At 38.1% G+C, this 26216-nt stretch overlaps 1 protein-coding gene across 4 annotated transcripts in view; it reads left to right on the forward strand.

Moving 5' to 3' along the window:
• Positions 1-26216, forward strand: part of FRY (FRY microtubule binding protein) — a 321997-nt gene that overhangs the window by 181795 nt on the left and 113986 nt on the right. For all 4 annotated transcript variants that reach the window (XM_070471761.1, XM_070471762.1, XM_070471763.1 and 1 more), the window contains 6 exons: positions 7730-7833; positions 8306-8414; positions 10281-10367; positions 15330-15501; positions 16913-17045; positions 21772-21879. In XM_070471761.1, the coding sequence (XP_070327862.1) occupies positions 7730-7833; positions 8306-8414; positions 10281-10367; positions 15330-15501; positions 16913-17045; positions 21772-21879 (713 nt within the window). The remainder of the gene's footprint in view (positions 1-7729; positions 7834-8305; positions 8415-10280; positions 10368-15329; positions 15502-16912; positions 17046-21771; positions 21880-26216) is intronic.

A 26216-nucleotide genomic window follows, 5' to 3' on the forward strand; every position in this document is an offset into this window, starting at 1 on the left:
AAGTTTTAGTGACCTGTTGATAAAAGTCAACTAAGTGAACACCATTTCTAATACAAGTGCAAATAGCACCTAATGATCATAATTGTTCTTTCTTCTGTCCAAAAACATTGGATTCCTTTTATAATTTTAATGCTTCTCCAGAATTTTTAAAATATACTTAGTTATAAAATCCTGTATGTGCTTGTACATGCTGTCTTATCTTTTTTAAGACACCTTAATTTAGTGAAGTGGTTAAGATTAATTATATTATTTTGGCATTTACCATCATGACACAGTAAGCTGCACTGGAGCTGTTTGAAGCACTAGCTAGGTACTGGCTCTGAAAGCTGATTGTGAAATCCAAGATTAGAATCATTTATTTTCTTCAAATTGGCAGGGAAATATAATAGCAGTGGATATAGAATTAAGCCTTTAAAAATTCTGGAAAACAAAGTGCTTTTCAGGATATCAACTATTATATAATGGCCACTTTCAGATGTTTTATTCAGGGATTTATCCATCTGTCATATGCCTCTAACACACAGCTTAATGTTATTTTTTGTTGTTACTTCATCCACTTGTATGTTATTCAGTTTTTCTAGTTAAACATGTTTTTTTCTTCTATATTTTACAAAAATAAAAAGGCCATTTTGTTCAAAACAAAAGAGAGACTTGATTAAGAATGTCAGTTTTCTGTATCTTTTATGCTAAACGTTTGTGATGAATTTTAGTTAGTATCAAAATAGTGTTTTGCATTAAAATTTACTATTGTGGCCAAAAAGACCAACATTTTTTTGTGTCCAGAATTGCTTTTGAAATATAGAAGCATAATCTTACTTTGAACTTAATTGCTTTATATTTAAATATAAAAATCAGCCACTTAAAAAACTTTTATTGAAGCATAGTTGCTATACGATGTTGTGTTAATTTCTACTGTAGAGCAGAGTGAACCAGCTATACATATACATATATTCCCTCTTTTTTTAGATTTCCTTCCCATTTTGGTCTCCACTGAGCATTGAGTAGCATTCCTTGTTTTATACAGAAGGTTCACATTAGTTACCTATTTTAATTGCTTTACAGTTAGAATACTATGTGAAGGTCTGGTGGAAGCCCACCAAAAAGACTTAATAACAGAGTTACACACGGCCCTCAAGAGAAGGGCTGCACACTGATGATGTTTCCCTGTGTGAGTATTTCAAGCATCAGGATTTCACAAAAGGGAAAGCAATAAGATCAGAAAGGTACTTGAAGTAGGGAAGATGGGAAAGTCAGTTATATAAAAACTAGATCTAGGGTGCCTGTCCTCGAGGAGCTTGGCGTTTCAATGGGGGATGTGTAATCAAGTTTCAAAATTCGTGTGGCAGACAAGGGACGTAAAAGCTGGGAGTGAGGAGACACCTGTGCCATATCTATAGATCAGGTGCCCAGTGAAGCATGGAAGAGGTAGTTATTAGGCAGGAGAGGCAATGATACTTCACTTAACGGGCAGTAAATGGTCGAAATTCACCTCCTCAAGGGTAAAAGGTATAGAAGATCTTTGATGAGCTACAGTTGAAAGAAAATTATAGCCCATGTATTTAGAACTCAACCCAGTAAGGATTAAATGGGACCATTTAAAAATGTCATTAATATACAGAAAACCTTCCAAACCTCCTCAAGAGTCCTCAACAGGCAAGAAATACCCGGGGAAAAGCTGACATGGTTTCAGGAGCACACTTTGTCTCGAATGGCTTCAGTATTTTGTGGGGTTTAGAGCCAACCATATCATTTCAAAAAGGACCTCCAGTCCAGCTCTTTCCTCCGTTCACTGTCCCTTCTTGTCCCCCCCCACCCCTCCACTGGCTGAGGTATAATGAACCCAGTGTTTGCCCCCTGCGTGTTGAACTCGGTAGCCAACTTTGATGTGTTCTGCCGGGGAGCGTTGTCAAGGTGGCAGCGTGACATGGGGCAGAGTAGAAATGTGTGTGAGCATGAAAAATCTGCTTTTAAAGTAAACAAGCTCTCAGATTCAGCGCTCATTAAATGTCAGTGCCCTGGTTTATCCTCAGCGTCAGTCTGTCAGGAGCAGGCTGCTTCCGTAACACAAACGTGAAGTCTTTATTTACACTTGTTAACTCGGTCAACCATGTGTTAGCAATCTGCCCTTGTAAAGTGGTGAGAAATTTATGACACCTTCTCACCACGACCTTGACATCTTTCAGGAACTTCTGGTCAGTGAGGACCAATACTTTATGCTTTTATGAATTTTACGTCAGAATTTGAATATACTGAGCTGTTAAAAAATGCTACATTCCCTTCCTGTCTACCCTAGTATATCTAATTCTGAAAAAGGGAAATATGTTTTAAAAACTTGATTTAATAGTGCTTTCATATTTTGTCATGAATCCCCATTTATTAATAGTTTTTTTAAATTGAAATTGTTAGGTGTTCATCATAAGTATGTGCAAGTTTCTTGCCCTTGAAAATAGATATAATTGGAAGAACCTTTACATTTTCTTTTTCTTACAACAATTAATAAATATTAAAACCAGTGAAGTCTTCTTTATTAAAAAGAAAAGAAACCTCAAAAGTTAAATTTATTTATACAATGTAGTTAATAACAAGAAGAGGTCTCATTAATTGGAGATTAGTTATGAGGCAGGCCAGCAGTGGGGCCTTTAAATGTATGGCGTGGATTATCATAACAATATCACAGGCTGCATTGAATTCCCCGTATGCTTTCATGTTAGTATTTATGTTTTTTCCAGAAATTTTGCTCAGATGGCAATATTTTTTTAACTTTTCTTTTTATATTGGAGTGTAGCTAATTTAAAATGTTAATGATAATTTCAGGTGGACAGTAAAGGGACTCAGCCATATATATACATGTATCCATTCTCCCCCAGACTCCCCTCCCATCCAGGCTGTTACATAACATTGAGCAGAGTTCCCTGTGCTCTCCTGTAGGACCAGTGGGGAAGGATGGGGGAAAGGAAGGATAGTTAGGGAGTTTGGGATTGACATGTACATACTGCTGTATTTAAAATGCTCAGAAATATTGAAGGTGTATCATCTGAAGGTTAGACATTAGTCAGCATAGCCTCAAAGTCCTAGAAACCAAAGTACAGAATTAAAAAGATTTCTGTTTTCCTCTCAATCCCTATTTGCACTAGGACTAGAATGCATTCACTTAGTCAGCTGGTCATCAATTCTTCACCAGAAATGTACCAGGCAGTGTTCCAGATGCTGGGAATAAGTGATGAATGAGATAGTGACGCTTGCAGTTCTTTTAGACATTGTAATTCAGTGGAGGAGACAGACAGGAAACAAGTAAACAGATAAGGACAAAAACTTCAGGTGGTGCTAATTGCTATGGAGAAAATTAAATAGGACATAATGATAGAGAATCACACATTCAGAATGGTGCAGGAAGGGGCGGGGACAAGAAAGGTCTTTTGATTGCCATTAAGAATATCAAAGTTTGGCTGCCATTAATTTTTTGGATGAATCTTATTTTGGGTACTTCATATATCTTTATGTGTAATAATCACAATGAAGTTAAAGGAGTGCTTTTAACTTTTCATGTAAATATAAGGGTATTTAATGATGTCTTTATTTTGCAAAGGGGAAGCATTGAGTAATATATTAAGGATTCCACAGTCATTGCCTGAATGCATTAAAATGTATGGTCCTATTTAAAACAACTACTCTCCTCTTAGTAAGTACAACATTTAAATGGTACAGTATTAACTATTTAAAATAGTTTTCAAGAAATAGTTATTCTGTTTTAATATAACTTTATTTCTATAAATTTGAGAAAATTTCATCTATGTTTCAGATCCATCAAAGGCACATTTCAAAGTGGAATTTATAAATTCTGATAAAACATACATTGGGTCAGAAAATTAGTGAGCAGATGACAGGTGTGTTACTTACTTTAAATGCCTTTTTTATTCAGCCAGTGAATAGAAAAAATAATCTCTGTAGATTATTGGTATGATAATTTTAGAGGTTATCCTAAACTATAGCACATAATGTCATTTGGATAATACAGTCATCAAAAAGATTGAATTATGATCAAAGTAATTTGATTCAGGTATCAAAAGGAAATGCCAAAAAGAAGGAAGGTGTGGACTGGGGTAGGCGCTGGCTTATAGCAGAAAGCAACAGGTTTACTTACGTTCCTTTACTTGCCGTGGAAGAGAGATCTAGAAGAGTTTTAAGTATAGTGAGATCAAAGAAGTCTGGGTGACTGGGTGCAGGTGGTCAACTGACGGATCATGGGAAACACTGGTCTATCCAATGACCCTATCACCAGCCAAGTTATCAATGACTTCAATGCTCCTTACTTTTTACTGTTAACACTGAATTGCTTTAGCTAAGTCAAAAGGTTAAAATTTAAAGAAGGTGGGCATGGGATTGGGCAGACTGACATGTCGTGTAAAGTCTGGAAGATCCACTCTGAAACCTACTCATTTCTTGAACAGTTTTATCAATGTAACCTCAGCTCTGCTATAAAGAAATTATTGGTTAATAATTGAGAAGCATATGCTAATGGAAGAAGAGAATAGTCTTTCAGTCTTGGAGCAGAGATCTTTGATACAGAAGTCAGTGGTTTGACACATAGGTTAAAAATGTCAGCATCCTGAGACAATATAGTAAGACCTTGTATGTTAGCCGCTGTTGGAATATGAAGGCAGTGAAGAAGTCCTGTCTTCAAGCAGAGTATAATCTAGTCGTTGCCAGTAGCATATTTGGGCAGTCTTCATATAATCTTAAATTGAAATCATTCATGGTTTGAAGACACTGGGGCCAGATTGCCTGGGTTTTAATTCTGGTTCTGTCACGTATTAGCTCCTCTGCGTCTTGACTCCCTCATCCTTTAAAGGACACAGTAGCAGTATCTACTTTGTAGATTGTGCTGAGCATTAAAAAGAGTTAATATACATACAACTTTGATAACAGTGCCTGATACAGTGGGTGTCCTGTAACATGCATGTTCCAGTTTCTGAGAAAATAGTCTTTACTGGAGCAGAAGTCAGTTGCTATCCCAGGTATCATTTACAGGCTTGAAGACCTGAGCCAATGATTTGACTTCTGTCAAAGACAGAATCCACCCCGTTGATGTCATGGGCTATGAAAGTACTTTTGAAATAGCAAAATGTGATACAAGTGTGAGATACTTAGTAATATTGTATCATGTTGATTAGCTTCAGCTATGTACTGAGGGTTGCCTTTAGTTCCTATATAAAGAAATTTTGCTTATGCATCAGGTTGTTCAGCTACTACTCAATTAGCCTTTTTTCCCCAGACTTTAAAATTTTCATTTTGTGTTGGGGTATAGCCAATTAACAATGTTACGGTAGTTTCAGGTGAATTGTGAAGGGACTCAGCCATACATATACATGTACCCATCTTCCCCCAAATCCTCCTCCCCCAGTTTCTTTTTTAAATTATTTACCAATAACCTGCTGAGTGACAGTCACTGAGGGCACAACAGTGAACAACCCAGAAGTCCTGGAGCTCACAGTCTGGTAGGAAACCTACAGGAAAACAACATTCTAGAAGACAGACAGCAGGAGCCCTTGGTAATCTCCCCAGGGTGGAGGAGGTGGGGGGGCAGTGGAATGTAACAGAGGAGTAACACCTAATGAATCTTGCTGGGGAGTAGGAATTTTCTAAGTAGAACAGGGCAGGAAGGCATTCCAGGCATTCGATGAATTGCAGAAGGGATATAACAGCGCAGAGCACACCGGAGGTGAAGGCAGGAGGTGGGGATGGGGGAGCCAGGTCACCAGAGGCCCCTGTTGCACCACATCATGGAATCTGGACATTGTCCAGTAGGTGCTGAGAAGCCACTTAACTTGAAATGCAGGGGGGAGTAAACAGTCACGGTTGCAGTTTAAGAATATCATCTGATAGTGCTGAGAATGGAAGAGAAGCCAGGGAAATCATGTTAGGAGGGAATTGCGGTGACCAGTCGTATCATCTCAGAATGCTAAAAAATCAATTACCAGTCCAGGAAAACACGGGTAAAACAAAGCAAAACCTGAAGTCACCCACTTTGCTCTTTGGTCTCTATGGGAGCAGAAGAAGACTGTCTCAAATGTATTCTTAAGAATGAAAGAACATCAGTCACAATAAGATGCTTCAAAAAGATAATTGTGGGTAGACGGACAGGAAAAAAGTATAAGAGAAGTTGAGCAGAAGACAGTGATGTGAATCATTGAAACTGGAGAGCTTAGTTAAGCTCCTCAATGAAAGTTAGATGATTACTTGCTCTACTGGATCATGACTCACAGTGTCAGATAAGGCCTGAGAGAGAATTTTGAATGATACACGATGCAAACATAAGATTTGTTGTTCAGTTGCTCAGTCATGTCCGACTCTTTGCAACCCCATGGACTGTAGCATGCCAGGCTTCCCTGTTCTTTGCCATCTCCTGGAGCTTGCTCAAACTCATGTCCATTGAGTCAGTGATGCAATCCAACCATCTCATCCTCTGTCATCCCCTTCTCCTACTGGCTTCAATCTTTCCCAACATCAGGGATACTTTTATATATAAGTAAAGAGAAACTCACAAAGGTAGAGATATTCCCACTAGAATGGCAGCTTCCTGAAGTCAGGGACTACATCTCCTTTGCTGCTGGATCTGTGTCTTATATATAATAACAGTTACTGTGGGCAGGAACTAAATTCCCTTTGTGCACTAACTCATTTAGTTCTCTTAACAGTCCTAGGAGGGAGGGAGGGTTAGCATCATTTCACAGACAGGGAAGATCAGGCCCAGAGAGATTACGGAGGGTCCCTGACGTTGGCCACACCACTCATAAATTACAGAGTGAGGATGGATTTAAAACCCGGCAGTGTGTGTCTAGAGTCTGCTTTTAACTAGTGTGTAAGCATGTTAGAGACCTTTACTGGTCTGGAGGAAGGATAATTAGAATTCCTGACATTTTTAAATGATAGACTATTTTTTTTTAAATGATAGACTATTTTAAATGCAACTTTACTAGTTTAAAGTTCCTGTATGTATCTAAGACATGCAACAAATTGTAAGTTTTATCACTTGTTTCACTAAAAGATTTTTAAAAAAATCCTTTATGTGTAAATGTATGTTTCTAAAAAGTTGGGACTTTTTTTTTCCTGGAGCTAGAAAAAGTAGTTATAAAGTTTATTTGGAAGAGTAAACATACAGGAATATATGAGAAAACTCTAAAAATAGAAAGAAAAAGAACAGTGGATGTTGGAAGATAGGCCATACTAGATAATAAAACACATCATAAGGCCTCAAAAATTAAAGTGATGTTTTATCATTTTATTTATTTAGATTAATAGAAGAAAAAAAGCCAGAATGAGACCAACATGCATGTGGAAATTTAAAATTTTTTAATTGAAATTTCAAATTTTATAATGATCACATCAAGGAGTTATTTTAAAACTGTTTTGGCATAAGAACTCTATCTTTCCTAAATCTGAAAAGCTACTCCCTATAGTCTTTTCCATCCAATTTATTTATGTGACTCATCTTTATTCAGCAAGTAGCTTAAAGGTAAACTTATCCTAGATTGTATCTAAGCAGTTATGAAATCTTCAAAAATCAGGACCCGAATTATCTACACTAAGAATAGAACCACAACAATGGTTGTGACAAGATGAATAAATGAACAGGGAAGAGGAGTAAGCATAAAAGCGAAAGACCTCTAAGAAAGTGAAGAGTGATGTCATGCCATTTAATCTGCAATCTATATCTTGGTTTCTGATGTAGAATAAAGACCCCAAGATGGCTCGAGTTGCACTGGAATCTCTGTACAGATTACTTTGGGTTTACATGATCCGAATTAAATGTGAAAGCAACACAGCTACTCAGAGGTAAGGAGCTGGCTTGGGTTTATGGTACCCCATCACTAAGTTAATGGTAACCACTTCACTCAGACAATGAAGAGGGTGTTTTGTTTCATTGCTACCCACCCTAACCAAACTAGAGGCTGTTCAAAGCTGACAGCTTCTAAAAGATCTAAGTCCTTTGGACATTTTCAGGCTTTTCTTAGACATTAGCTCAGCAGCCATTACAGAAACCCCAGTCTCTACCGGGATTGCCAAATTCCGTGTCAGGGTTACATTTGCCGCTTTAACAAAGGAAATGGCTATAATTTTCCAGCTGCCCTTAGTTTTCCAGAGAAACTTTTCATAGAGTAATTATGCTAATGGAAAAGAAATGAAGTGGTTTGTTTTCTTTTTCTGAATTCTCTCTGATACTTAGATAAGATGAAGTTTTCCCTTGAAGTCCTGGAGCTCAGCCAATCTTGCTTGTTTTCTCTTTTTTCCTCCCCTTATCTTTCAGCCGTCTTATAACCATCATCACAACACTTTTCCCCAAAGGGTCCCGTGGTGTGGTGCCAAGGGATATGCCTCTCAACATCTTTGTGAAAATCATCCAGTTCATCGCCCAGGTAATGGAGATGCTTCTGGGAGTCTTCTAATTGCCTTTAAGTAGCCACCTCCTTAGGAATCACTAACAGACCAAGAGTCTAAAATAATATCTTACATGTATAGACCTTTCAGAGTGATTTTGCAAGTGTTTTCACACATAGCTTCTTTTTTTACTTCAAAACAAATTGTGACATGGTGTGCCAAGTGATTTCAGCACTTGACAAATGAAGGAACTGAGAGACAGGTTTTAAGTGACTCACCTAAGGTCACAGAGAGTATTAGCAAAAGGGTCTCATGACTCCTCGACTGTGTTTTTTCCTGCTTCTTTGCTCTAGATTCCACAAGTCAGGAGGAAATTGAGTCTGATATTTGTGGGAAATTAGAAGATCACAGTTACTGAACTTGGATGAGTAAATCATAATGATCTAACTTTCACCCTGTGAAAAAGAAGAATGTAACATGAGTAGTAGCATTTATCAAGCTAATATCAAGCCAAGAACTGTTCAAAGCACTTTACACATACTATTCTACTTAAGAACTGGGTCCAATAATATTAAACATTTAATGTTGGTTTACTATTTATACCCAGGACTTCTGTTTTTTAAAACTTTGTGTGTAAATGGTTTTATCCCCACTTTGACTTCCTTGTGATTTATGGAGAAGCATGAAAAGTCATTCATTACAGTCTGTCCTCTGCCATGAGCTAGCATGCATGAGTGCTAGGTCACTTCAGTCGTGTCCGACTCTTTATGACCCTGTGGATTGTACCCTGTCAGGCTCCATCTGTCCATGGGATTCTCCAGGCAAGAATACTGGAGTGAGTTGCCATGCCCTTCTCCAGGGGATCTTCCCGACCCAGGACTGAGCCCACATCTCTTGCATCTCCTGCATTGGCAGGCAGGTTCTTTACCGCTACCACCACCTAGGAAATCGTGAGCCAGCTCTATACCCTAAGAAGTCCTGGAACATCTTCATTCTAAGTGTCTTTATTTGTAAAATGTGAATAGGAATGCTTGCCCAGTACCCCTCAGAATGTTGTGTGGATAAAGGGAAATAACAAACGTGAAAATACTGTTGAAGTGTAATTGATGTTGACATAAAGACATAAAGTTCTATTGCTACTTTACAGGTAATTTAATATGTGATATCTCTCTGTGTGTTTAGTATAATGAAATGCCTCTGTAATGTTTGTACTTAGGGAAAGGACATTACTCCATTATGGACATTAATTCATCCGCCGCTTTGCAGAATTAACAGAACTTTTCTACATTAAGTTATCATGTGGCTGAGAATGTGCTTTGATTATTCTGAAATAGGTTGTATAAAATGAAGATGACAGGTCTTAGTAGTCACTGTCTCAAATTATTAGAATCTGCCTTAAATGTTCTCATTTAAATGACCTTAATGTGTCATTTGTTGATTATTCATTTCCCTTGCAGGATTGTCTGTTATAAGCCAAAGGATTGGAAATGTTAGATAACAGAAGAAAATGATCATTTTGTAGGGGTATTTTTAAAACTATGTTTTTAAACTGAGTTTTAAGAAGTTGTAAACATTTGTAGGACAAGTAGGAGGAGTTTGTAGTGTGTACAAGCCCAGATACTCAGAATGTTTTGGTTTGTCATGTTTTAATTTTCAGTCATTCTGTGTATCAGGGTCTAATTTCATATATTATAAAATGATAGCATCTCCACACACCCCATGAAAACTGAACCAAAGGTTCAGATGGACATGGATTTCCACCAGGGATTCTCTGTGATGCATAAAATGAAGCAGGACCCCTCTTCTTTCAGCAGCCACCTGTTTGGTGCATATGATGAAAACAGGCATTTTCATGTTAAGTGAGTATTTTAACACTTGGTTTTGTTTTCTCTTTTTCACTATAGGAACGTTTAGATTTTGCAATGAAAGAAATAATTTTTGATTTCCTTTGTGTGGGAAAACCAGCAAAAGCTTTCAGTCTCAATCCAGAGGTAAGAATGACCCTTCTGCGTGTCTTCGCTTTGCAATCTTGGGGAGTGGAGTGAAGGCCATCCTCTCCAAAAAGTCTCCTATTGTTTTCTGTCCATGGTATTTGACAAAAATAGTACACCTGGTGGAATTTCAGAAGTAAGATTTTTGGATGAATAGACTTAGAATGATTAAAGGTTGATATATTCTGTTCTTGCAGAAGGAAGTAAACCTTGCTCCAAAAGGTAATCTGTCGCTCTAAGTCTGGTGGTTTCTTTTAGAAAAGTCAATACTTATAACTTATTTTGATGCAGATTAGCAAATTGAAGAGTTTTGGGAAGTGATGGAGCAGAGAAGAATCAATGCATGCAATGATAAAATATAGTGAAATTAAATAAGTTAATGTTTGCATATTTGATTCTGTGGCAGCATCATAGTTCTTGAACTATGGAAGGTCATGGAAATGCATGTATAACAGATATGATGTACTTCCTAGAGGGTGGCAAGGGGAAGGGCTGCCTATGCAAATGAAAAGCACACTCAGTTTTGGACCTCGAAAAAGATTGTTGGCCAAGAGAAATATGCCTGGCAAGTGGCCTCTTTGCAGCCTCGTACCTGTGAGATTGTAGAGAGAACACTGATCCAGAAGTCAACAGAGCTGAATTTACTGCTTGCCACCAGCTCTTCCACCTTTAGTAGCTGTAAGACATTGCACACCATAAAATTTTTTTAAAAGGTTGTTCCTGTCATCACTGTGATATTGTGTGGCTCCTTCATCATGTCGGTGAGGAAGGAGGCCCAGAGCCCAGAGGCTCAGCACAGGCAGCTGGTTAGCAGCAAAGGGAACTGAGCCTTCCTATATCCTCTTGCTTCCTCTCACAAACCCTGATTGCTCTTCTTGGTGCTGAGGTTGAGCAGCACCTTGAGCCCAGCAAGCCCCAAATAGGAGTTTGTCTAGTTTTTAATGACATCACAGGGGTCCACAGTGGCTGCTGCCAGAGTCAGTGAGCCGATGAGTGGGGGGCAAAGCCAGTGTAAATTCAGGGAATTTTGGCTGAAATGAGGCCCATGACCCACTGACTAAAGAGTCTTCTCTTGCCTAGAGACAGTGGTTCCAAGCTTTTCAATGGATAAAGAATAGTCTTTGTTGTTTTTTTTTTTTTTTTGATTATGACATACAGCTTAGTTTCCCAACTAGGGATCAGACCCAGGCCCCCTGCCATGAAAGCACAGAGTCCTAAACACTAGACAGCCAGGGAATCCCAGGATAGTCTTTCTAATAAATAGTGCTGAACAGTTGGGCAATCACTTGCAACATAATGAACTTCAACCCATAATTTGCCCTGTCAGCAAAAATTAACTCAAAATAAATCATAAGCGTAAATGTGAAATCCTGTATCAGAAATCTTCCAGAAGAAAACAAAATCTTTGTGACATTAAGTAGGCAGAAATTTCTTTGCATACAAAAATTATGAACTACAAAAGAAAAAGTTGATAAATTGACCATCATCGAAATAAAGTATGCACTTTAAAAGATGATGTTTACTGAAGCGTAGAGCCAAAGACTGTGAGAAAATATTTGCAAAACATATATTGACAAACTCTTCTATCCAGAATGTATGAACTGTCATAACTTAATAATACAGTTTTTTGTATGGGCAAAATGAAGAACCTCTTTACCAAAGAAGAGATACATATGACCGGTAAACCAATGAAAAGATGCTCAACATCGTAAATCGTTAGAGAAATGCAAGTTAAAACTAAGGTGAGATGTGCTGAGAAGAATACAGAGCAATTGGAACTTGATACTATTTTAGTGAGAATTCAAAATGGTACACCACTTTAGAAAAGTTTGGTAATTTCTTATAAGTTTAAACATACACTTGGCATATGATCCACCACTTCCATTCCAAGGTATTTATCCAAGAGAAATTAAAACCTATGTCCATAAAGGTTTGTATGAATATTTATAGGAGCTTTATTCATGATCACTAAAAACAGGAAAGCCACTCATGTTCAACAGCTGGTGGATGTCTAAAGAAATTATGGGTCATTAGTACAATGGAGTACTATTCAGCCACAAAAAGGAACAAACTATTGATATTGCAGCAGCACCTCAAAAGCATCCCACTAAGCGAAATAAGCAAGACACAAAAGGTTGTGTCTGTTTGCCTCTGTTTATATCGTATTCTAAAAAAGGCAAAATTATAGACAGAAATTAGACCCTGATAGTAAAGTGCTGGGTTTGGAGGAGAGGACTGACTTGAAAGATACACAGAGGAACTTTAGGGGATGATGGAAATATTTTACATCTTGACTGTGATGATGATAGCAGACTGTGTTTCTCAAAATTGGAAGGACTCTAGAAAAGTTCATCATATGCCAAATGTATGTTTAAAAGTAAAAGTACATTTTACTACATGTGAATTATATCTCAGTAAACTTGACTTCAATAGGAAAACAGTGAAGATTCTTGCCTACAATATATTTGCTAGTAGGAACTTTTCTAGCATTAATTCTCATCATAGCCCTATATGATCAATAGGTATTAGTATTCTCATTCTACAGAAAGGAACCTGAGACTTGGCCTTGAGAAAGTTAAGTAGTTTCATAAGACCAGACAGATAATAGAAGGAGAGGTATGATACAGAGCTATATAAAACATGATAAGAAATTATTTTTGAAATTAAGTTAAAAATATACTTCTTAAACTATTCCAATTTACTTCTGTCCTTGATACCATTCAGAGGAAAGGAAAACTAAGAGAACTGGCAGAATGGCTCATAAATTGGATAATCCACTTGCAGATAATGGCTTGATCATTTACGTCAACTCACGGTCATCCTATGGGCACTGCACCTCCTGAACTGAACATTGTATTTCCTCACCCAAATGATTGCTGTGTCTTGAAAAAAATCCACAAGCCTAGAAAACATCTCAGAAAGAACTGCTAAAATAAATGAGGGAACTAATGAATTTTAATATACAGTCAATTTTTTAATTAATACTTTTTCATGTTAGAAAATGGAGAGAGAGTATTAGTGAAGACCATAAAAATCATAAAATACACACTGTATTGGGTATGAATGGGCCAGAGACATGTTTACCACATCCTGGTTAAAATATCCCTACTCCTTGAAGCTTGAATTAATAGTTTAAAACTAGAAGTCAGAGCTTCCCTGATGGCTCAGTAATAAAGAGTCCACCTGCCAATGCAGGAACAGAGAGGTTCAGTCCCTGATCTGGGAAGATCTCGCATATCACAGGACAACTAAGCCCATGTTGCACAACTAGAGAGTGGCCGCCACCGGCTATGACTGCAGTAAACCTGTGTGCAGTGACAGAGACCCAGTGCAGCCATAAATAAATAAGTCTTTAAAATAATCAGCTTTTGAACTGTGGTGTTGGAGAAGACTCTTGAGAGTCCCTTGGACTGCAAGGAGATCCAACCAGTCCATCCTAAAGGAGATCAGTCCTGGGTGTTCATTGGAAGGACTGATGCTGAAGCTGAAACTCCAATACTTTGGCCACCTCATGCGAAGAGTTGACTCATTGGAAAAGACCCTGATGCTGAGAGGGGTTGGGGGCAGGAGGAGAAGGGGATGACAGAGGATGAGATAGCTGGATGGCATCACCCACTCAATGGACATGAGTCTGAGTAAACTCTGGGAGTTGGTGATGGACAGGGAGGCCTGGAGTGCTGCAATTCATGGGATCGCAAAGAGTTAGACACGACTGAGCAACTGAACTGAACTGAACTGAAGTATTACTTCATCTTATAAGTACGTGTAATCATGTACTACAGAATGGGTGATCCAGGCAAACTCAACTTGGATATTTAGCTTCCCACTACTAGTTACGTGGTCCTCAGTTTCCTTACCTGAAAAATAAGAATAATCATACCTTCCTTGCATGGCTGTTTTAAAGATGAGAGTTAATGTGCAGTTCTAGATATACTTTAAGAACTCAATAAATTGTAATTGGGTTATCAGTGTTACTACTGGTAATTATTTTCTGCATTAGGGAGTAGTCTACTTAGGGAACTTATTAACTTGATGTGATTTGAAAATATGAGTGTAAATGTTTACACGTGGCTATTAAAGGAAGAACAGATGTTTTAGTACCTTATGGCCTTTTAAGATGATTGCTGCTGGAAGCAACTATCTTACTGTGTCATCTTTTGGAGCCATTACTGAGACTGAGGAAGATAAACCGCATCATCTTTTAGAGTCAGTATTATACCTCATCTGAGACTGAGGAAGATAATGACCTGGCCCAGAAGGACATTTCTTCTTATAAGCTTATGTGTTGTTATCAGTAACAGGTTCTATGGCTTTGAATTCTTTAAATTTATTTTCAAATTCACCAGCCTTTGTGACTCCAAAGTCACCTGCAGTTCAGAGCAGACAACTCTTATTTCTGTGATTCACAGTTAGAACTCTTTTTGTTTTGTTTTTTTTTTTTTTTTTCATCCAGTCATTGTGAAGTAACATGTCTCCTTCCAGGAGACGGAAGAGATTTCTGTTGACCTCGGTTTACCCTAATGAAGCAGCTCCAGAGGGTGACCACTTGTCCCTTTGAGGTGCACCCAGGATCCCCCAAAGAGAATGAGTCTGATCATCTCTTAATGAACCTGCAAGCTTGGTGGAAATCTTTCCAGTTGCTTCCTTGTGATGCAGCACCAGAAGTGTCAGGAATTTAATTTTACTGTCTTGTTGTTCAGTCGCTCAGTCGTGTCCAACTCCTTGCGACCCCATGGACTGCAGCATGCCAGGCTTCTCTGTCCTTCACCATCTCCTGGAGCTTGCTCAAACTCCTGTCTGTTTATTCTGTCAGATTTGGCCTAAACTCTTGTGCCTTTTAAATGACTTTCCCACTCTGATCTAGATGGCAAGCCATGCTTAACTTCTCTAAAGGACTGCTGGTCTGATTTCACAACAGTAATTGGGTCTTTCTCTTCATCATGAATGTGTTGTCTCTTACAGAGAATGAATATTGGCTTAAGGGCGTTCTTGGTCATAGCCGATAGCTTGCAGCAGAAAGATGGAGAACCTCCCATGCCAGTTACCGGGGCTGTTCTCCCTTCAGGAAACACACTGAGGGTGAAGAAAACATATCTGAGTAAGACACTAACTGAAGAGGAAGCCAAAATGATAGGTGGGTTTCAAAGATGTGTTCACGCTGGGTTTTATTAAGCCTTTAAAATGACCAGTAGATACTCACTCTTATTGAGATATACATTTAAAAGATATTCATAAAAGTAGCTGATGAGACATTTCAACATGAATTGTTTTGATTTAGTCTGTGGTTTGTTTTACTGCCCTTTAAACTTTTTGGAACTTCCTGTTAAGCATTTTGTTTTTTAAATGTTAGATTTTTATCTAAGTTTGGTCTTTTCAAACTTCTAATGTTGATTATCTGCAGTTTACAGTAAATTTCTAAGATATCTGTGTCTTTTGTAAATAATCCTGTTTATAAAGCAATATAAATATATTCATTCACTTATTCATTCCTGCATCCATTTTTATGGTTCCTTTTTTTTTCCCCAGTAAAATTAGTTTAATCTGTGTTTTAAACATGCCAAACCCTATATCTGCCAGGGTATATTTTGGGTTTAGCCTACATAAGATTATTTTCTTTTTAATTTAACTATCTTAACCCAAAGAGATAACTTTTTGCATTTGTTTCCTTTTTTACTGAGTTTATGAATTTATAAACATGCTTCAAACTTTTTAAGACAGTTCTTTGATTCCAAAGACCTGGAGGAAACATATGAGGAAACTTTTTTCTTTAAAATATTTATCTTTAGTTATGAAATGGTTAAATGAGTTCAAAAAAGTTTAATACATGAGAAATAACCATTAATAATTATTTCATTACAAATTTTGAATGCAAAGCAATTTACATTTATATTATATACATAACTATAGAAAATGTATATACATATATGAAATACATATTCTATACACATTTGTCTTCCACTCTGTCGAGAGTGATAAAAATAATATCACTGAAATACATCTTCCTTCACTTAAAAATTTATAATGTGAAGCCATTTTATTACTTTTACTAAAAAAAATGTTTATTTCAGGGAAATATAATTATATTTATATTCATAATATAAAGTTATTAAAATTCTAACCCCAAATGAGCATTGTCTTTTGTTATCTTTTATTCAGATAATCACTCATCATGGTGATATTTTTTTATACTAAACAGAAACATGAAAATTCCAGCATGGACCTTTGTTTCCTTATTTATTTTAACTCTTCTGGAAAATATTTCACTTTGAAGAATTAGATTTCCTATGTGTTAAATTTAAATGATTCTTTGCGTAACACCCACTGCATGTGGGCACTATGCTAAGAATCCTGCAGATAGGAGATTAGAATTAGAATTAAACTCTGCTAAATAGACTGGTCTAATTAGCAGAATTAGATTCTGCTCGAAGAATTATTGACTCACAGAAAGTCTTCAATAAAAAATACATCACCGAGGATAAATAAACTGGTAATTTCACTCTTTGATAGATTTAGTCAAATATGTGACTGTAACGCATATTTTTCAGGCATGTCATTATATTACTCTCAAGTACGAAAAGCTGTGGACAACATTTTAAGGCACCTTGATAAAGAAGTAGGAAGGTGTATGATGCTGACTAATGTCCAGATGTTAAACAAAGAACCTGAAGACATGATCACGTGAGTATAAATGAGGACTAAATTTTCAATGAAGGATTAATGAACCAAAAGACACCAGCAGAGATCTTTCTCCTTTAATTTGTGTACTGTTCTCATCTTAGAATCAGCTCTAAGAAGTGTTGTTGTTCAGTTGTTAAGTCATGTCTGACTCTACCACGCTGTGGGCTGCAGCACTCCAGGCTTCTCTGTCCTTCACTGTCTCCTGGAGTTTGCTCAGATCCGTGATGTCATCCAACCATCTCATCCTCTGCCAGCCTCTTCCTTTTGCCTTTAACCTTTCCCAGCATCAGAGTCTTTTCCAGGGAGTCAGCTCTTTGAATCAGGTGGCCAAAGTATTGGAGCTTCAACTTCAGCATCAATCCTTCCAAGGAATATATGAATATTCAGGATTGATTTCCTTTAAAGAAGTGTTAGGGATATTAAAAACATAGTTTGATAGTATTTGGCTAACTCTAAAAGTAAAGTCAAACCCAAGATTGATCTTTTTTGGCTGTGTTTCAAGTATCATTAGGCCTAGTAGGTTAGAAAATGGGCCCAAGACTTTCTTGGTCCACATTTTTCAGAAGTGATGTTTTGCTCCCAAGCCCATGTGCAATAGCAACACCACCAGTCTACAATCATACCATCTTTAAGAATCACAAGTTCACTTGTTCCTAGTGAGTATTCCTGAAATGTGAGAGTTAAACCTGCTTAATATTCTCTATGTAACCGTGTCATAGAAATACTGGATTTTGAGAATGTATTTGTAGCTTAAAATGTAGAAATCAGATGTTCTTAGCCAAATCCGAGATCTAGATTTGTAATTAGTGCTCTTCATTAGAAACTCACACCATTTGTATTTGCTACTTTTGATTGCTTATGGCAGGAACATGGATTTGGTTGTGACTTTTCATTTTAAGAAAGTTTGGACTTTCTTGAACTGTGAATTAAATATATTTGGTACCTGTGGCATAAATTTCTGAAAATATAATTAGAAAAATTTTATTTGTCACTTAGCATGTGTGCTCAGTTGTGTCCAAATTTTTGCGACCCTGTGGACTGTAGCCTGCCAAGCTCCTCTGTCCATGGACTTCTCCAGGCAAGAATACTGGAGTGGGTTGCCATTTCTTACCCCAGGGGAACTTCCTGACCCAAGGATCAAACTCTCATCTCCTGAGGCTTCTATGTTGGCAGGCTGATTCTTAGCATATCCAGTTCTAAATATCACCATTAGCAGGAAGGTTGTTACCTATGTAGGAAAGTTCATGTTATCGATGTGTATTAACATTAGTATATTAAAAGCAAAGTACAGTGAAACAAAACATGATAAAATAAAGTTAAAAATACAGAATTATTTTAAATGCATATTTAGCAGTATGGCAAGTTAAAATGAAAACCTCTACAGAGCTCCACTTAAAATCTGTAGCCATTCCTTGATTCAGGGTGATTTCTTCCAGAGTTTCCCAATGTCAGCACAAATATATATATTTTTTAATAAAAATAGGTTATACAATGTGTATTTTCCTGTAGCTTGCCAATCATTTGATTGAAATGATATGGAGTGCATGTTGCTGTAGACTTTTCAACCAAAATGATAGCAGAATTGATAGTGACCAAAATTAATAACATTGAATATCTTGTCTACAGCTCTAGTACTTATCTCACAAATTGCCAGATTGTCCATAAACCTTTAACTTCCTTATTATGCACTCTTTGAATATGTTTAAGCAGTTTTCAGTTGATAATGTAGAAGATACAAGAAGTGCTTTTAAAACTTCTTCCATATAGTTGTTTCCTTTGAAAACAGTCAACAAATGAAAGATGTTTGAAAGAAAACTTTGAGGGACTTCTCTGGCTGTCCAGTGGTTAGGACTCCATGCTTTCACTGCTAGGGACGAGTTTCATCCCTAGTTGGGAAACTTAAGATCCTTCAAGTCATGTGGTGCAGCCAAAACAATAATAATAATGATAAATAAAGAAAAACTATGTTTATAATGCAGAGGTCATAAAACAGGTCAGGACTAAAACAATATATTCAAAACCTTAAAAGGGTACAGGTTTAAATGTAAGTGTAAACATTTCATTTGTATTTTAATAATACCTCAAACCTTTTCTAAGGTGATTCTTTATTTTTTCCTAGTCAACCATCTTAAGACCCTCAAATTGGGCTAGAAAGAGTTTTTGTGCTAGGTTTTAAAGCAGACCCTTGAGTGGAAAATATTTCATGGCTGCATTTCTAAAAAAAAACAAGGAGAAACATTAGAGAATCATGTAAGTATTTAGGGAAAGAGAGTTGAGGTCCACACCACGCTAATGGAAACGGTTACTGGGGTTGGTAGTTGAGGGTATGAACTTGAACATGAAGCATTCTCTGTTGCTGTTTCCATTTCTCATCCTTCTTGTGCTTTATGCTGGCAAAAATATTAATAATGGTAAATACAATAATATGATTGTTAGTTATATAATGTCTATTAATAAATACTATGTTATTTGGGGCTTCCCAGGTGGCACAGGTGTTAAAAAAAACCCACCTGCCAATGCATGGCACACAAGAGACACAGGTTTGATCCCCAGGTTGGGAGGATCCCCCTGGAGTAGGAAATGGCAACCCACTCCAGTATTCTTGCCTGGAGAACCCCATGGACAGAGGAACCTGGCGGGCTACAGTCCACGGGGCCACAAAAGGTCAGACTTGACTCAACACACACTTGTTATTTGGGGGACTCATACACCTCGTATAAAAGCTAAGGGAGTGAGGAATGCAGTAAAAGGAAACCAGGCACCATTGAGAGTTTCTAATCTGGGCTCATTTTATCAGCTGGGAATTCTGTCTGGCAGAATTGGTCATACACTTCAGGCCAGGCAGGGTCAATCTGTTTTCCGACAGATAGGAAAGTAATCCCAGGTGTTTAAAACATCTGGAGAGCATGTCAGGAGAGCTATTGAAATGACTGTCTGTGTCACACACGAGCACTCACATCAGTCACCAGGCTCTAACTCTGTCCAGCCGTCACAGATGTCATTTGAAGTCTGCTCCTTCCTTCAGTTGAAGGAAGAGTCTTCAAGACTCTGCATAGTCTGTGTGCATCCCCCACAAAATGACTATGGAAAAAGAGAAAATAATCTTATGACTTCCCACAAAAACAAAATATTTTAGAAATGACACATGTCTTATTTTTCACATAAATAGTTTTATATTCATTCCTAACAAAGTTACAAACACATGATAAAAAGTAGTCACAGAGCAAAATTGCTGTCCGATTATCCTCTTTAGCTTACAGAGAGCATGGATTCTGCTCGTTATATTTCTCTTCTGACACAGAATAGAATATACTGTTCCAGGAAAAAATTGCTTCTGTGCTACTTTGTATTTTCATTATTGTATCCTAGGACTATGTTAATTTGGTGCTAATTTTACATTTATTCTCAGAGGAGTAAGTCAGAATTTAAATATGCTGTTTTATTTTATCACTTAAGTTATTTGAAAGATTTGATGTGTAACTGAGTTTTCCCATAAAGGTTATTGATAAAATATGTGGTTAAGAATCAGTTACCTATTTAAACTAGTAAAACTTTAAATAATTTATCACCAAATTTATATTTTCCCTTCGGATTTTACAGCAGAATATAGAAGGCATTGTTCTTTGTTTAGTCACTCAATCATGTCCGACTCTTTTGTGACCCCATGGACTGTAGCCCACCAGGCTCCTCAGTCCATGGGATTCTCCAGGCAAGAATACTGCAGTGGGTTGCATTTCCTTCTCCAGGAAATCTTTCCAACCCACGGATTGAACCTGAGTCTCTTGCGTGTCCTGCATTGGTAGGGAGGTTCTTTACTGCTGAGCCACCAGGGAAGCCCCATAGAAGACATTAATTAGCTTAGAAAGAGGAAATCTCCATAGAGGTCAGGACCATCAGTATAATTTTAACAATCAGAAATGGGTGCACAATTATATACATTTCAGGATTTTACTTGACAATATGAAAGGCTTATTTTTGGATGCACTAAAAAAAAAAAATAGCAAAAATCAGCAGTGGGGACTCTGAGAGAAGAAGCATAACTCATTAGAGAGAGAAGCTTTTCGGATTTCATATTTGTTAGAGGCACCATTCCTTGTATATATTAAAATCCTATTTTTCAGTGCTGAATGTAGGAATGACTACAATACATTTCTTACATGCTGATGCATTTAGGCATTTTAGTAAATTCAGTATTTTTACTGCAGCCCACAGGGACCAAAACCTACAGAAAACCACTGAATGGAAAGGTGTATGATAGAATGCTTCTGCTACTGTCATTTTCCTCTTCAGATATTTACCTCTGTCCAACATTTACATGTTCATAAGTTCTCTTAGAACTGGCCAAGCTATAAAGGGCATAAATATTAAGAATAACATGGAATTTTAATTTTAATGCTTTTTTTGAAGCTAGCTGATGTTTGCTAAAACAAAAAATTTTAATTAAAAATGTATTATTGAGAATTCGCAAACTAAATAAGTATAAAAGGAATTTTAAAAATTAAACCCAAAGGATAGCTTTTGTGAGTTTCTATCATTTATACTTTTGAGGCTATTAAAGCTTAAACGAGCACTAAAATAGCTTTGTTTTAAAAAAAATAATATGGAGCAGACACCAGGCGGTGATTCAGAAGGCCTTGATTCTAGTCTTTGTTTATATATTTGACCAATTTTTAGAAATGTTTTCACAACCTTTGACTTATGTTTAAACTTTGTCTTCACATTCCAGGGGTGAAAGAAAGCCAAAAATAGATCTTTTCAGGACCTGTGTGGCTGCTATTCCTCGACTGCTTCCGGATGGGATGTCAAAGCTTGAACTTATTGACCTGCTGGCGAGGTAGGTGAGGACTGTGGTGGGCATTATTTGACCAAAATTGACTTTAATCCTTTGTCATGATTCCTAAGAGAATGATCATTTAAAAATGGACATTTATTAATTCTTAGTACTGTCTAGCATGCCCAGGAAGAGTAAAGAAATATTTTTGGTTTGGGTGTTTTTTTTTTTAATTCCCATGCTCAAGAGGTTTAAAATACAATATAGAAGCAAAGACATAAGCACATAAGGTAAGTAGTAATCTAAAGCCTGAACTTCTGCAAATTAATGGCACACAAAATATGTGATAGCTGACATCAGAGGGTAGGAGGATTACCGTGGTCTGGGGATGTCAGCAGGTGATTCCTGGAAGATGGTGGAACTTGAGCTGCCCTTGAAGGAAAGACAGAATCAGAAATGCAGAAGGAGTGACGTGAGGACAAGGACAGAGGCGGGACCAGGACATGAGATGAATCTGCCCAGTAAAAAGTTGATTCAGGATCTGATTCTCAATCTGAGACCCACACCCCTGGAGGGCCAAGAAACAGGGATCCGAAGCTAAGTTTTGTACTTCAGAAAGCTTCCAAAATCCATACGTTTATCCCTCACCATCCTCCATAAGAATGCACAGTCCAGCTTGAACCTCAGGTTAATTTGCTTTGAATGAAATGATATTATTGTAGTTAAGTAAGCTTGATTTTTCTCATGCTGATCTGAAGTTCTGGTTGACAGTTATGCATGTCTTTAATTTAAAAATCACAAGTTACTTATAACCTGAATACATTTGGAAGGCAAAATCATTAGAAACAGGGCATGTGGAGAGGGTGGAAGAAAGCAGAAAAAAAATCATCATGTTTTGAAAAAGAGAAGAAAAAGGAGTTTGGAAACCCCATGACAAAAAGAAATAGAAGTAAGACTGGAGAGGCATATTTTCAACTAATCTTTATTACTAGCTGAGGTGTTTGGACTTGTGGAGAATAACATGATAAAAGAAAGTGTCATTTCCAGCTGGTTAATCTGATTAATGGTGGAAAGCCCAGAGAAGGATAACAGATATTGATGCTGATTGGATTAAAGATGTATTATGCATAACCTTATTTACCCACAGGGCTTCCCTGGTGGCTCAGATGGGAAACAGTCTGCCTACAATGTGGGAGACCCAGGCTCAATCTCTGGGTTGGGAAGAACCCCTGGACAAGGGAATGGCAACCCACTCCAGTATTCTTGCCTGGCAGATCCCATGGACAGAGGAGCCTGGCGGGCTGTAGTCCACAGGGTTGCAAAGAGTCAAACACCACGGAGCAGCTAAGCACGTGGGCACAGAGGGTGGATTCCCAGTGAATGATGAACATGGTGATTTGGAGGTGGGAGGAGCCAAGGAAGAAAGAGACTAAGATACCGTAAAGGACCATCCAGGCTAATAAGGAATCACTCCCAGAGTGATGGCAAAGACTGACAGTAAAGAAAAGCTGTGAGACAAGTGCAAAGTCACCCCAAAATGTAGAGGCACAGCCTGTCCATTTGCCATAGACAACAGTGGGGAGGGTGGTGTGACCAGAAGACCAGTGTTAATACTTCCACAAAAGAGAGGTGCTGAGTGAGAGGGCTTCAGGGGCCGTGTGGAATCAGGGGACAAAAGACTGCTCCGTGGCCACTCAGGTTCAACTGAACCTGTGTCTGACTCTTTGTGACCCCATGGACTGTAGCCCGCCAGACTCCTCTGTCCTTGGAATTTTCCAGGCAAGAGAATGAGGAGCCAGCATCTTGAAAGTTTTGGGGGAGGTGCCCTGAAATGGGAGCAATACTGATTCCCTTGGGAAATCTTGAATTTTGCTTCTCTGCTTTGTCGTTTGACTAGCCAAGTGATCTAGACAAAAGTATTTAACCCCTCAGCCTGTCTTTTCTCACAAGCCTGTTGAGAGGCCTGAAAGACAGAAGACCTGGCAGCACTTGGTTAATCTGAAAGAAAATGTCAACAGGGAAAAGGCAGTTATCAGTTAAAGTGAAATAGAAGCAAAGTTCACTTATTTCAGTGACTTTCTAATTGGTGATGATTATGTAACTAAGCCCTTTGACATGCTAAGTTTTTAAATGTCATGCAGCCTTTTGGTAACATCTCTAGTGCTCTTTAGCTGTAAATCTGAGTGGGAGACTCTTACCTCTGGAATCACCTTGATAGCCCCGTCCAATGGCGCCTGGCCTGCAGACCCTCTGTGCCTGGCATGTCAGGAGGGAATTCTGTCAGATGTGGTTGGAATGGCAATGCTATTTATAGTGTATCATGTTTATTATTGTGTACATTCTTACAAAGCCCAAAGCAATGGGTCCTGTTTTTATGAGCGGAAAGAACAAATAAATATTCTTGAGAGTTCAAGTCTCAGGGCAAAGTCGAGAAGATGACTGGACTTATATGGGAAGCCTGTGAAGAGGCCTTTTTCATAAGCTTCAGAAGAAGCTGGAGGCCGTTCTCTCAGGGGAAGAATAACTCAGAGAGCTGGCCCTCACACTGGCTCCATTAACCTGTGAGAAAACGATCTCCTTCAGCTCTCAAGAAGGTCGCAGGGCAGAAGTGAAGGAGCTGAAGAGCAGTTAATGTGAGTTCCAAGCCTTCCCTCACATTATTCCCCTACAATCCAATCACATTTGGATTCAGTTGACTTCTGACATGGTCTTGTCAAAAAGGTGTGAGCCCTTTTAATTCAGACAGTCTCGTGGTCACATCCATGGTACATTTTTACCGGAGAAAAACTCGGTTTGCTTCATAATCGGCAAAGTGAAACCAACCTTCATGCAGGCTCTGCTGCCTCTCACAGCTCAGTTCCCTGAGTGAGTGTCGACTGAATATATGTACTCATACGGCATGAAAGTTGTGTTAGGTTTTATTGGGGGCAAAGTAAGGGCTGTAGCCTGGGACACAGCGTTTCAGATAGCTCTGAGAAACTGCTCCAAAGAGGTCAGGGGAAGGCCAAGTATACATGTGATTTCGGTGAAGGGGAAATACGTGAAATCAAGCATATATTTTTTGCAGAAGGTTTCTGCTAGTCTCCTGAAGGCAGCTGCTATTCATGAGGAGCACATGTCACCATGATGGATTCTCATGCTTTTCCAGATATGAGGAGATATAAGAATTAGGCTCATAAAATCTTCTCCTGAAAATATCTTACTCTCCGAAGGCCTGCTCTGTCAGTTTTTCCCAGAGCACAGTGTGCCTCATTCCTGATCTCCATCCTGAACTCCTTTCAGAAGGTGTTGAAGGTCAGCAGCTGCAATGGCTTATAATTTGATCTTTGTAGAGGTAGATGGCAAGTGTCAGTTTTTAGTGACAGGAGTTTCAAGGATTTGTCCTCCAGAGGCTCCCTTCTCAGCAGTTCAAGTCAAAGTGAAAAGTGAACTTCTTGCTGAAGTTATTCATTCTCCCACCCATAGCAATCACACTGGAGAAGGAAAAATTATGGCTTGATTGTTCTTAAGTTATAGGGTATGGGCCCCAGAACTTCACTGTGTAACAAAATTACTTTTTTTTAATTATTTTTTTTATTAGTGCATAGTTGGGAAAAGAAAGTAAAAGTGAAAGTTGCTCAGTCGTGTCCGACTCTTTGCAACTCCATGGGCTGTAGCCTGCCAGGCTCCTCTGTCCGTGAAATTCTCCAGGCCAGAATACTGGAGTGGGTAGCCTTTCCTTTCTCCAGGGGATCTTCCCAACTTAAGGATCAAACTCAGGTCTCCTGCATTGCAGGTGGATTCTTTACTGTCTGAGCTACAAGCGAAGAAGAGGGAGCTTACTCTTCTCCTTGGCAATTGCCATCTTTTTTTTCTTTCACCTCTGGAATGTTGCCTGCTCTGCCCTTAACAGGAAGGACCTGTCCACCCAACAGTCCACAGGCTCCTTTGTCACTTCCTGTTGTAGCACTCTAGTTGCATTCAGGGTTTGCTGACCCTCCTTTCAAAAATATGAAATAGGCTTGTGAGAATTCAACAATGCATACAAGTCACTTAACATCAGGGCTAGAACACAATAAGCTCTGAGCAAATGTTAGTTATTATTTTTAGGCATCTTTGAATCTGAATAACATACTATGCCACGATGTACAGTGCAGTTTCATATACATGATGTTAGGAAAGTGGGCAAACATTCATTCCTATTTTCAGACAAGGAGCTTGAATTTCAGAAGAGTAAAAGTCAGTTGCTCAAATTTATAGTTTTCCTGAAATGGAATGGAAGTGACAGATGTCATTGGTTTTATGCAAAATGACAAATACATTTTATGCAGTGTTTCTTTTCAGTTGGTAGAACTTTGAGGTCATGCATTCACAGTTCCACAATCTTTGGTGGTATCCGAAAAATACTTATAACTTACCAT

The sequence above is a fragment of the Odocoileus virginianus genome, chromosome 8, assembly GCF_023699985.2.
Source record: "Odocoileus virginianus isolate 20LAN1187 ecotype Illinois chromosome 8, Ovbor_1.2, whole genome shotgun sequence".
Classification (NCBI taxonomy): Eukaryota; Metazoa; Chordata; class Mammalia; order Artiodactyla; family Cervidae; genus Odocoileus; species Odocoileus virginianus.